We start from the raw sequence: 12,687 nt of genomic DNA, 5'->3' as shown, positions 1-12,687 counted from the left end.
GGGAGTCTTATCTCTCTGTGTAAAGCCAGTCACCTGGCCTAAGAAGGGAGAATAGCACTTAAATGATGTTCTCCCACATCCACTGCTGTGTTGGCCACCAGGGGATTATTGGCCCCCATTCAAAGAAGTAGGAGACTAAGAGTTTGAGATGTAAATTAGAAAAATCAGAGAAAGAATCAAGGAGCAGAGCACAAGAGATAATTCTCCCTTCTACAGTTGAGTGGAGTGACTTTTCTGGCTTCCAGAACTGCAAGATCTAAGCTTGAAGGCTCTATATATTCTCAACAAGAAAAGTAAAGTATTTTTAGCTGAACTTACTGTTTCTCTTCTTCAGGTCCTGCCAAAGGTCCCAATGTTACAAACAATTTTACAAAGCTAGCTGGGTGGTCAAACAGAGGAATCAATTCTGTTAGCCTCTTCTTAGTCATTAAAAGAAATTCAAAACTATGAAACTGTAGAGAGTGGTATAGACTAAGTATTTTACTTATGGAGTCCAAATCAAGGTGGTTCACATTGCTCAAAAACACTTTATTGCACCTTTCCAATAGTGGGTAATAACTATATTTAATATTTCGAAGAAACTGTACTATTCTTCTTGCAATGTTGACCTGGGAAGAATCTATGGTGTCAAAAAGTTGCTCTGCTTTGTTCACTAGTTGCTCTTGAAAACGCTGTGATATTAAAGAAGATATGCTGACCATTAAAACAGACAAGCACCTGGAAAAGGAAGAAGATGCAAAGATTTTTACATTATCTAAGAAAAATGAGCAATTCTAAGACTAAATGCTTAGAAACGGAAAGGAACTGATAAAAATATTATAGGTTTTATACAACAAAATTTTTCTTTTAAATACTAATGGGACTTGAACTCTGATCTCCCACTAATCAAACCCCTTTAGGCAAAAAAGAATTGAAATAATTTTTTTTTAGTGTGTATAATATCTCGTTCTATAGATAAATGCTTTGAAGGAAAATATTTTAGTGAAATTTACTCAGAAATCACTGTGGGCCAACAGCCCATTGAATGCAACACAGAAAGTCTCATTCTATATTTTTGGAAGTAGACTTCGCTTTGTTCCTCTCTCTGTGTATCTGTAATTTACCAGTAAAAATCTTGGCAAAATATTTCTCACTAATGATTTCATATTTTTTAATGTTTCAGGCTACATTAATATTAATATATAACAGTAGGACAATATTGAATGTGAATATTTCTTCCCTCAATAAACACTCTTAAGAAACATAAATCAATCTTCTAAGCACTGTGGAAAACACCAAAATTACAAAGGTGAGGTCTCTGCTTTCAAAAGACAGTTCTTACATGATACAAAAATCAAGAAACTCTAAATATAAGAATATACCTAATAATGAATAAAGAATGCAAAATCTAAGATATATAACAAACATGTGGGGATAATAATTATAAAACAATCTACAAAAAAGACATGAATATCTCAACCATTAGGATAGGGGGCCTGTTAGCATTTTTTTGTTTCAAAATTTCTTCAATTCTTTCAATAAAACAAATTATTTTTTAAAAACCCAGTTATACAATACTTTGGCTTCTCTAATCAGAATGTTTAATGTTAGTACCAATTAACATTAATTAGTAAACTAGCATTGCTATTTAGTTTAATCATAAACCCTTTGAATACGATTTTTTTTAATTGTATATATATTTGTAATTGCAGTTTGGAGTGGGGAAATGTCCAAAGATTTCATTAGATTCTCAAATGGGTCTATAATAATTTTTTAAAGTTAAAAAAATTTACTTTACAGTGATTTTTATTGTCTCTGCTTTTATAAGCTACTTTCATGTATGTGTGAAAATATATATAAAATTTACCATTTTAAACATTTTTAAGTGTACAGTTCAGTTGTATTAAGTACATTCACACTGTTGTACAACCAACACCACCATCCGTCTGCAAGACTTTTTCATCTTCTCAAACTAAAACTACCGATTAAATAGTAATTCCCCATTCTCCCCTCCCCCAACCCCTGGCAACAACCATTCTACTTTGTTCCTATGAATCTGACTACTCTAGGTACCTCATATAAAGTGAAATCATACAATACTTGTACTTTTGTGTATAGCTTATTTCACTTAGCGTAATGTCTTCAGGGTTCATCCATGTTGTAACATATATCAGAATTTCCCGCCTTTTTAAGGCTGAATGATATTCCATTGTGGGTATATACCAAATGTTGATTGCCCAATCATTTGTTGATGGACATTAAGGTTGTTTCCACCCTTTGGCTATTATGACTAATGCTGCTTTGAACACTGGTGTATGCTATAGACTGAACTATGGTTCCCCCCCACTCCAAATCTATATGTTAAAGCCCTAGCTGGCAATATGACTATATTTAGAGGTAGGGCCTTCCAGGAGGTAATTAAGGTTAAATGAGGTTGTAAGGATGGTAGGCAAACATGTTAGCTTGCAAGTAAGGAAAAATCACAAATCTTGACAACATTGTGTTATACTTTACATATTTCATCTCTAATTCCCACAGCAACATTGCACAGTAGATACTACTATACCTGTTGTATAGATGAGGACAGTGAACTTCCAAGAGATTATAAAGTCACATAGTTAGGAACTAGCAAGTCTAAGTGTGTGTGCATTCAAAGCCCAGAATCTTTCCACCATGACACAAAGCCCCTACATAGATTTACCTTAAGTCCTGTATCGTTTCCAAGTTCCTATTTACAATATCAGCTATTTTTCCCATTAATGGACTAAAACATAAATGTTGATCTGCCAGGCAAGAGGAAAATTTTGACAGCATGTTAATATCAAACCTATTAAAGTAAATATACAAAGGGGATCATTACCATTTATTTTCACTTAAAACATAATACACAGTTATAAAATAAAAAGCAATAAAAAATACTAATATATTACTACTATAAAATGAATTTTTCTAAAATGTTGATTATTTATTATTATAAAAGTAACCCAGGCTAAGAGTTAAAAAGCCAAATTCTACTTGAAGATTTTAAAAAGGGAAAAAAAACACTTGAAATTGTTTGAATCGTTTACATATTAATTTTTTGAGGACAGAACAATTTCAACTCAAGGTTGTATATTAACAAATAATACAACCTCTACTACAATCATGCTTGAAAAACTTCAGAATTTTCCTATAGGAAAAACGACTCGATTTCTTCAACAAGTAAATGGCAAGACAAATGAGCAGGAAGGAGAATTGTTACAGATTTTTAAAGACTTTGAATTCACTAAAAGACAAGCATAAGGAACTGCACAGCAGCATAATATGTAACAGCAAAAAACTAAATGCTAAATAGCAACAGTCTCAATGTCCATCAAGAGTACAGTGAATAAATTGCACATATTCCTAGAATACTATACAGCAATAAAAAAAAACAAATAGCGCAATATCATGGAAGAATCTTTAAAATATATTGAGTGAAATACACTAGGTATAAGAGTTCTTACTATATGATTTCTCGCTCTTTTTTTTCTTTTTGTTTTTTGGCCATGCTGCACGGCTTGCAGGATCTTAGTTCCCCAACCAGGGATTGAACCCAGGCCACAACAGTTGAGAGTGCCGAGTCCTACCCACTGGACCACCAGGGAATTCCCAGGATTTCATTTTTATAAAAGCAAAACTAATTTATGGTAGTAGAAGCCAAGAGAGTGTCACTCTTAGGGCGGGAAGGTAGGGAGTGATTGGAAGAGAGCATGAAAGAAACTTCTGGGAAACTAGTGATATTCTTTGTCTTGATCTTGGTGCTATTACACAGAAGTATAAGTGTATTTTCAGTATGTGAAAATTCATCAAGATGCATACTTATGATTGGTGTAATTTTAAACGATATCCTTTAATAAAATGAGTACTTACAAAAAAAGGCAGAGGGCTTCCCTGGTGGCGCAGTGGTTGGAAGTCCACCTGCTGATGCAGGGGACGCAGGTTCATTCTCCGGGAGGATCCCACATGCCGCGGAGCGGCTGGGCCCGTGAGCCATGGCCGCTGAGCCTGTGCGTCCGGAGCCTGTGCTCCGCAGCGGGAGGCCACGGCAGTGAGAGGCCCGAGTACCGCAAAAAAAAAAATAAAAAAAGGGCAGAGAAAATCTTGACTAAATGTAATCAGTAAACCTTGTTTGGATACTTATTTAAACAAACTGCCTTACAAAAAGACCTTTTTTAGAGCAATCAAGGAAATTTGAACTCAGTTATTAGGGAATTTAAGGAATAATTGTTCATTTTCGTAGGTATAAAAAATGGCATGGTGATTATATATATATTTTTAAAGAGTGTTTTTTGTCTATCAGAAATATATACTAAGGTATTTACTGATGAAATGATACCACAATTTAAACTATACTGAAGGGTAGGGAGGGAACTGGAGGTGATCTAGACAAAACAAGACTGCTATCTGTTGGTAATCGTTGACACTGGATGATGCATACAAAGGAGTTCATTATACTAATTTCTCTACTTTAGTAAATGTTTAAAATCTTCCATAATAAAGAGGGTTTTTAATTTGAATTTCAAATGCATGCTAATTATTCTTGCTATGATCCACCATATAGTGTTAATTCATAATAATCTATTCTATTTGAATCATTACAAATTATATTTATATAACAAATTCATAGATATTATAGCAAAATCATTTAATTAAGTTACCATAGTTACAAAAATTTAACATCATAGGCCACCATGACGATAAAAAAATCAGAAATTAACATTTATTCTATGATTCTATTAGAAACTCTACACATAGAATACAAATTAGGGTTTAAAAAATTTTATTACTTAGTATTATAAAAAAATAAAAGTATTGCTACAAATTAAAAAAACACCACATAGAACAAAGTCATTATCACCTGAGCTATTGTGAAATTAAGAAAAATTAAAAAGAAATGTCTGATTCACTGGGAAGTATAATTGCATATCTGTAATTTAATTGTTTAAGTAGTAGAGAGTAAAACCAAAATGAAAAAAGCACCTATTCTACAATTGATTTGTTCAAGATACGTAATACACATACCATTTAATGCTGCTTTGAAGAAAAAAGTTTTGAGCCATTATCAACAATGACCAAATTTAACCCCCAAAGACCCAGTAGAGTCGGCCCTCCGTATCCAAGGGTTCCAAATCCACGGATTCAAGCAACAGCAAATCGAAAATATTCAGTTAAAAAACAAATTTCAGAAAGCTCCAAAGAGCACAACTTGAATGTGCTGCATGCTGAGCAACTATTTACACAGCATTTCCATTGTACTAGGTATTATAATTAATCGAGATGATTTAAAGTAGATGGGAGGATGTCTGTAGGTTTTATGCCAATATTACATCATTTTATATAAGGGACTTGAGCATCCATGGATTTTGGTATCTGAGGGGATGCTAGAACCAATTGTCCTTGGATACTGCGGGAAGACTAGTTTGAATTGCTCATGAAAGCACTAAGATTATTCTCCTTACCCTCAACAAAAAGATAGTTACAGGTAGAGAGAATGCAAAAATGGAGAGAGAAAACAAACAGGTTTAGATAATAAGATTAACTAAAACCACCATTCAGTAAATGAATGTGGAATTTCTAAGCCCAGAGATCTGGTGGGTACCTTGTTTAATTTAATCCAGCTCACACAACAAAGGCCTACAGAGCTTTATAAGACTACAACTGTAAGAATTTACCATTGTTTATGCTTTAAACATATGCTGCTACAAAGAAGGAGCTGTAAAGTTTATGCTGCTCCTCTCATCTAAATACAAATAAACAGCTATAGTTTCTTATCTTAGTCAATCCTTTCTCTTCTGCCCTAGGTTACTATTTGGTTTAGAGGGAGCATTGTTCTGTGGTTTTCCTCCTGTCTCTTTCCCACCTTGATTTTCCCTTTCCTCACTAACATTTGCTTTATTCTACTAATGATGGACCTTGGCTATCCAGAACCCCTAGGTTTAAATATTCAAAGTTTTCATAAATAGCCAAAATGAGCTCTGCTACTATCTCCGCTGTTTTATAAATGGAGAGCTTCTCATATGTTCTTATAAAACATAAATAATATAGTATAGGATACCATAGGCTTCTCTGTACTCATAATACTCTGAACAAATTTCACATTTTTCTAGATAATTATTTGTTTATTTCTTTTTTTGCTTTCTTTTTTTCTCTTTTTATTTTTTTACAAACCCTTGTGTTGAGGGCTGACTTTCAATAGATCACAGCAGGGAGCTGCTCTGCTACTATGAAACCCCCCACCCAAGAAGTAGGTCGTCTACCAATGGTTTAGCACCAGGTTCCCCATGAACGTGGGGTGTGGGACGGGGAAGGGGGCGGCTGTATTTCTGGTCATGCCCCGTTCTAGATGATTATTGATTATGGCAATATGCTAAAGATATAGCTGTGTATAGAGTGGAAAAGAGATCTGAATTGATACTATCCACAGTAGTGGACCTGAAAGCTTCTAAGACACTGTTAGCTTCTAAGACTCTGCTCACTGCCTCTTCATAAAGATGGAGTGATAGACAAGTACCTATAGATGCTGCTAAACAGTTATATAGCTTTCCTTTCTCCTGAACTGGTATCTTCTTTCTCCTTTTATGACTCCTGAACATCTAGGGTTTTTACTGACAGCCTATCACTCAGAATGTTTTTCTTTCTGAAGCAGAACTCTTTCAGAAAAGAAAATTCAGAAAGCCTAGTCCAAGAATAGCAGTGACTCTATTTATATTTTGATTAATTATATATGTTTAAAGCACACTACATTCCACACCCTTAAATAGGGAATATTTGAAATACTTTTCTTTCTCTCTTAAGGAAAAAAACACATTCCCCATTCTTTTCCTACAAGATTTCACCATGCTAAATAAACACACTTTACATGATCAAAAACCCCTCGAAGTAAACTGAATTTAAATACATTTTTTTCAATGAAGCTTGATAGTTAGGCAGCAGCTCCTCATTCTTTCCCTATAAGATTTCACTGTGCTAACCCTGAAAAGGACAACCCTGATCTTAGTTGAAAAACCCAAAGTACTTGCCTTTCCAGTCTTCTCCATGCTTCTGTAACTAGTGCTTCAACTAGCGGGTCATGGGCCTCAAAACCAAACCTCAATAAAATCAAGAGAAAATAATTTTCTACACAGAAACATTTTAAAATTATTAAAAACATACATGCAGTAAGGATTATAATGCAAAAGTAAACCACAAGTTATTATATTCTTACACAATCAGTCCTTATTTCTGGTCTGGTCTCATTTCAGTATTCTGATTTCTTGGTACAATCTAATAAACCCCTATACTTTATCCCATGCCCTTCTCATCCTTTTATCTGTACATTTCAATGACCTCCACTGAACAATAAAAATGTTCAATGATATATTTTATGTTAAAAGTACACCTAACACGTACTACTTTGCTCTGACCGCAAAAAATATTTCTATAGGAAAAAGTCTGTAAAATAAAGAAAAACTTTAAGTGGGTAATAAAAAATCATTTATAACTCTGCTACTCATAAATATCCACCATCATTAACTTGGAGCATTTCTTTCCAGTTATTTTTCTACATACTTAAAGACATATACATATTTCTTTTACATTTTTATATCCTGCCTTTTTCAGTAAGTTAACATTATATTGTGGACATTTTACCCATATCATTACATATTCTTCAAAACATAATTTTTGGTGGTTGTGTACTATTAATTATGTGAATAAATTATCATTTAAACATTCACCAACTTACTAGGATCTTAGTTTTTCAATATTATAAACAATGTTGGGATGAATAACCATGTACAAGAATCTTTTTTTTTTTAATTTATTTATGTATTTATCTATTTTTGGCTGCTTTGGGTCTTCATTGCTACACGCAGGCTTTCTCTAGTTGTGGAGAGCGGGGGCTACTTTTTGTTGCGGTGTGTGGGCTTCTCATTGCGGTGGCTTCTCTTGTTGCGAAGCACAGGCTCTAGGCACGTGGGCTAGAGCTGTTGTGGCTCACCAGCTCTAGAGCACAGGATCAGTAGTTGCGGCGCAAGGGCTTAGTTGCTCCGCTCCGCGGCATGTGGGATCTTCCCAGACCAGGGATGGAACCTGTGTTCCCTGCATTGGCAGGCAGATTTTTATCCACTGCGCCACCAGGGAAGCCCAAGAATCTTTACATGTATCTCAGATTACTTTCTTAGGATAAATCTTAGAAGCAAAATTACTGGGTCCGAGGACATTTTTATAGTTCTGGATACATATTATACCACCAGAAGCATATGGCAGTTCCTTCACTAACAATGCAAAGCATATACCTTCACTAACAATGGATATTTTCTATATATAATTAAGCAATATATATTATATGTTGTACATATAAAAATCTTTTTAACCGATTTCAACATCTTTATAATGTTAAGGCTAGGTTATTTTTTCTCTTAAAAGTCAAAGACTTTCAGGTTGAGTCATGAAACAAAATCAAACTACATGCTATTTTAAAAACTTGAAAACAAAATTATATTTTACTCTTAAAATCCTTTCCTCACTAAAATATGACTTAGGAGGGATACACAGAAATGCGGTTTGGGGGCAAATCACCATGAAGCAGCATTTCTCCACCTGTGCAGTGTTCTTGTGAGGTGTTCAACACAATGTTTTGTGGATAAGTAAGTTTGGAAAATATCCCCACTGAAAGGTTCACAATATACATTAGCATATGTATATTGAAGAGTCCTGCAGGCTCTGAATGCTCTGAAGTCCAATAAAGATCTGTTTAATTTCATCTGATTCAGCATTTTCCAAACTAATATGACCACTGAGAAAACAAAACTGATTATCATACACATCCCACGATGCACCTCAGAGAAAAAACTTTGCAAATCTGAGAAAGATCACCAAAAAAGGGATGTCACTCTTTTTTAGTCTAACACCGCCCACCAGAATAAGTAAAGCCTTAAGCCCCTTTCTTGTATACGCTGACACCCTAATAAAAACAACTGTATCTCTGCTTTATACAGTGCTGACATCTATAGCTACTTAAATGGCCCTTGCACCCTGGATAATTTCACCAATGAGACTAACAAACAGATTAATTTTAACTTTTGTGTCCTTTTTCCCTTTATATAGCTGCTCAATTCTTCATTTAGGGCATCCAGCTCTTCTGAAGGCTGGATTCCCTTGAGAATGATGTAAAATTTCTTTTCTTTTTAAATTTTTTCCCAACCTTATTGATATATGATTAACAAAAATTGTATATATTTAGGTTGTACAGCATAATGTTTTGATATGTATATACACTGTGAAATGATTACCATAATCAAAGAATATCCTCTACATATCTTTAAAACATTAGATGATCAGGGCAATTCCCTGGTGGCTCAGTGGTTAAGAATCCACCTGCCAATGCAGGGGACACGGGTTCGATCCCTGGTCCGGGAAGATGCCGCAGAGCAACTAAACCCGTGTGCCATAACCACTGAGCCCGCCGTGCTGCAACTACCGAAGCCTGCTCACCTACAGCCTGTGCTCCGCAGCAAGAGAAGCCACTGCAATGAGAAGCCCGCGCACTGTAATGAAGAGTAGCCCCGCTTGCCACAACTAGAGAAAGCCCGCACGCAGCAACGAAGACCTGATGCAGCCAAAAATAAATAAAATTAAAATTAAATTTAAAAAATTAGCTTATCAGGAAAAAGGGAAAAAAACATTTTTTTCCGTTTAGAGCTTTTTAGAAAATTAAATATAAAAATAAACTACAATCATTTCTATAAAATCTAAAAGTACATTACTTACTGTTGTATGATGTATAACACATTCACCAAGGTATTGTCATTCATGAACTCCATTTTAGTTGTAGCTAAATTATGAAGAGTAAGAAATTGGGGATGGTCTCTGATACATTCCACATTTTTTAACAAGCTGGTCTTCTGCTTTTGAAACTGCCAAAGCATACTGAGTGCACATGCCACTTGCTTTTCTGAAAGTATGGCTTTGTTTTTTTCAATAAGATCAAATATTTGCTCTTCATCTGTACACTTATTCATCCGACTAAGTAATGGTTCGAAACTAAAGGGTCGAAACTGAAACACTCTCCAGGAGAATGGACAAATAGCTCTTAGGCGAAGCATATTGTAAACAATCAGTCTCGGAAAAAAAACTATCTTTTCATTTATATCACAAATTTTCTTACGTAAAGAAAACCATTTGCAACTAGCAGTCAGGTGCAATATGCTGGTATAAAAATAACTGTTTTTCCTTCATGTAGCTTGCTTCCATTATGATGACTCCAAATCCCATTCCAATATGCAATTTCTGTAAAGAAATCAGTTTAACAGAGTTATAACTATCAAATTCCAAAATTCTAATTAAAACAACAAGCTTTTCCTCCATTAATTACACACTTTGTTCTTACCCTGAACCTGAGAGCAGGATTTAATCCACAACTAAATATCCAGGAAAAGGGGTTTCCTTCCACACTCTATTTTATTTATTTATTTATTTATTTTATTTTAGTATTTATTTTTGGCTGCATTGGGTCTTCGCTGCTATGTGCGGGCTTTCTCTGGTTGCGGTGAGCGGGGGTTATTCTTTGTTGCGGTGCACAGGCTTCTCATTGCAGTGGCTTCTCTTGTTGCAGAGCAAGGGCTCTAGACTCGTGGGCTTTAGTAGTAGCGGCACACGGGCTTCAGTAGTTGTGGCTCGCGGGCTCTAGAGCGCAGGCTCAGTAGTTGTGGCACACGGGCTTAGATGCTCCGCGGCATGTGGGATCTTCCGGCACTAGGGCTCGAGGCCCACGACCCGCATTGGCAGGCGGATTCTTAACCACTGCGCCATCAGGGAAGCCCCCCACACTCCATTTTAAAAATGATAAATCTGACACTTAACATGAAGTTTTCAAATTTGACTATAAAAGCAGAAGGGAAAAAAAAAAATCCCAACCCAGAAAGAAGCATCTTTTTAAATAGAAGAATAAAACTGCAATAAATAAACATTTTGCCTTTATAGTTTCTACGAAGAGTAGCCATTAATTCAGAGCCATAATAAAAAATGTTTTTTTCAGAGGGATGATTTCTGGTATATTTGCTTTCAAGATAATTTCTCGCTCCTTTCTCGTTGTACACTAAAAGAACTCAAACAGTTTAATCGCTATTAACCTTAAGTAGGTTTTAAGCAATAAATGAGATGATTAAAGCCCAATCAGGACATATGAAGAAATCAAGTAATGTAGTTGCGTAGTGATGCAACAGGAGAACCAAAAACAATAAAGAAAAAGAATAATTTGTTTTTAAAATATATTATAAATGTCTATATTTCTAGTTGAGAAACAATGGTTAGAAAAGCTGGGACTAAAATCCTATCATCTAACACTGCTGCAACATTTTACAAAGGACTTTTAAAATACGTTATCCCATTAAATTCTCTCAATTAACCTGCCAGGTAGATGCTATCATTTGCATTTTACAGAGAAAAGCTAGGTTCAAAAAGGTTAAAAAAAACTACTCTAGTACTAATGAAGCTGAGACAACCACCCAGTTCTTTCAACTTGAACATCCTCATTACATTAACAAACCAACACTAAAAGTATGCCTCAGAATCCTATGGCTAGGCCAAAGAAAAAACGATGAGACAATATTGACTACTTTGTGGCAATCTGTACAGCATCCCGACCCAAGCCGACTTGGATCACACACATACACAAAAAACTCTGCACAAAGCAGAGTCTCCTGCCTATTCACATCTGAAAGTGGAAAGAACCCACTGGTTACAATACCAAGGTGTCAAGTCCCCAGCTAAGTGACCTTGGGGAAGTGACTTAACCAAAGGAGGGGCCTTGGGACTATAAATGACAGATAGGTTACCCGCCGTGAACAGGTATTGTGCAGGATACACAACGACACCCTTGGCAAATGACAGGCATCCTCCGCGCTTGGCACACAGTGGAGCTGAACGAATGAATTTGGTCTCCCGGTCCTGGCTGGGAGAGGGATCAGCCCTGCCCTAGTCCTCCGCGCTCCGGGAAATCCAATACCCGGATGAAAGCCTCCGTTTCTCAGCCGAACCCAGGGTCCCGGCCCGAGAATGTGCTCTGATTAAAAAGAAAACCTATCGCCGCCAGCCGGCCGGGACCTGCGGGCAAGTTTTTCCTTCAACGCCAGAGAACTTTTCTGAAGGATCGCGGTTAAGCCTGGTTACGAGGGCTCAGAACTCCAGCCTATTCCACGTCTCCCAGCAAGGGACGCAACAGGCTCGGTTGTGTCGCTCACGCCTCCCTCATATCCCAGAGTTTTTAGCCTTTCCTCGAAAGACATCACCTTACCTCTCGTGGTGTCCGTCCCCAAACCATGAAAAGAGGCCGGGCGAACACAGCGTGCACTATCAGAGGCACGCACTACACGCCCAAGGGCACGTCGCGGCGAGGTCGGCGGAATAGACGTCGCTTACGCATTTGGTAGGAATTCTGGGTATTGTAGTTCCTCATTGAGACACTCGGGCCACACATCTTGAAGTTATAGGTCCTTAGGGCACGTGTTTCTCAACTATATGAGGTTTTCTCCCAGTCCGTGAAGACTGATATTTTTATAATATACAGTAGAAATGAATACTTAGAAAAGTGAAATTTGAAAACTTAAACATGGAAAAGACACGTCCAGATTTTTATTTATGTTCAACGTGTATGGAATAACTATCGAATGCTATAAAAGCATCAAATTTCTCTCAGTTTCTGCACTT

General features: G+C 36.3%; 1 protein-coding gene across 2 annotated transcripts in view; it reads right to left on the bottom strand.

The window, feature by feature from the left end:
• FASTKD1 (FAST kinase domains 1) overlaps window positions 1-12,326 on the bottom strand; it is a 33,758-nt gene extending 21,432 nt beyond the window's left edge. Inside the window, exons 1-5 of one of the 2 annotated variants that reach the window (XM_060016624.1) lie at window positions 12,275-12,326; window positions 9,751-10,269; window positions 7,020-7,088; window positions 2,681-2,806; window positions 319-717 (exon numbers count right to left, since the gene is read on the bottom strand). In XM_060016624.1, the coding sequence (XP_059872607.1) occupies window positions 319-717; window positions 2,681-2,806; window positions 7,020-7,088; window positions 9,751-10,085 (929 nt within the window). In that variant the 5' untranslated portion in view covers window positions 10,086-10,269; window positions 12,275-12,326. Of the gene's footprint in view, window positions 1-318; window positions 718-2,680; window positions 2,807-7,019; window positions 7,089-9,750; window positions 10,270-12,274 lie in introns of those variants that run through there. The other variant, XM_060016625.1, reaches the window with a different exon arrangement.
• Between the last annotated feature and the right edge of the window lie 361 nt (window positions 12,327-12,687).

Source organism: Delphinus delphis, chromosome 7, assembly GCF_949987515.2.
Source record: "Delphinus delphis chromosome 7, mDelDel1.2, whole genome shotgun sequence".
Lineage (NCBI taxonomy): Eukaryota > Metazoa > Chordata > Mammalia > Artiodactyla > Delphinidae > Delphinus > Delphinus delphis.
This window is presented reverse-complemented; position numbering and strand designations above follow the sequence as displayed.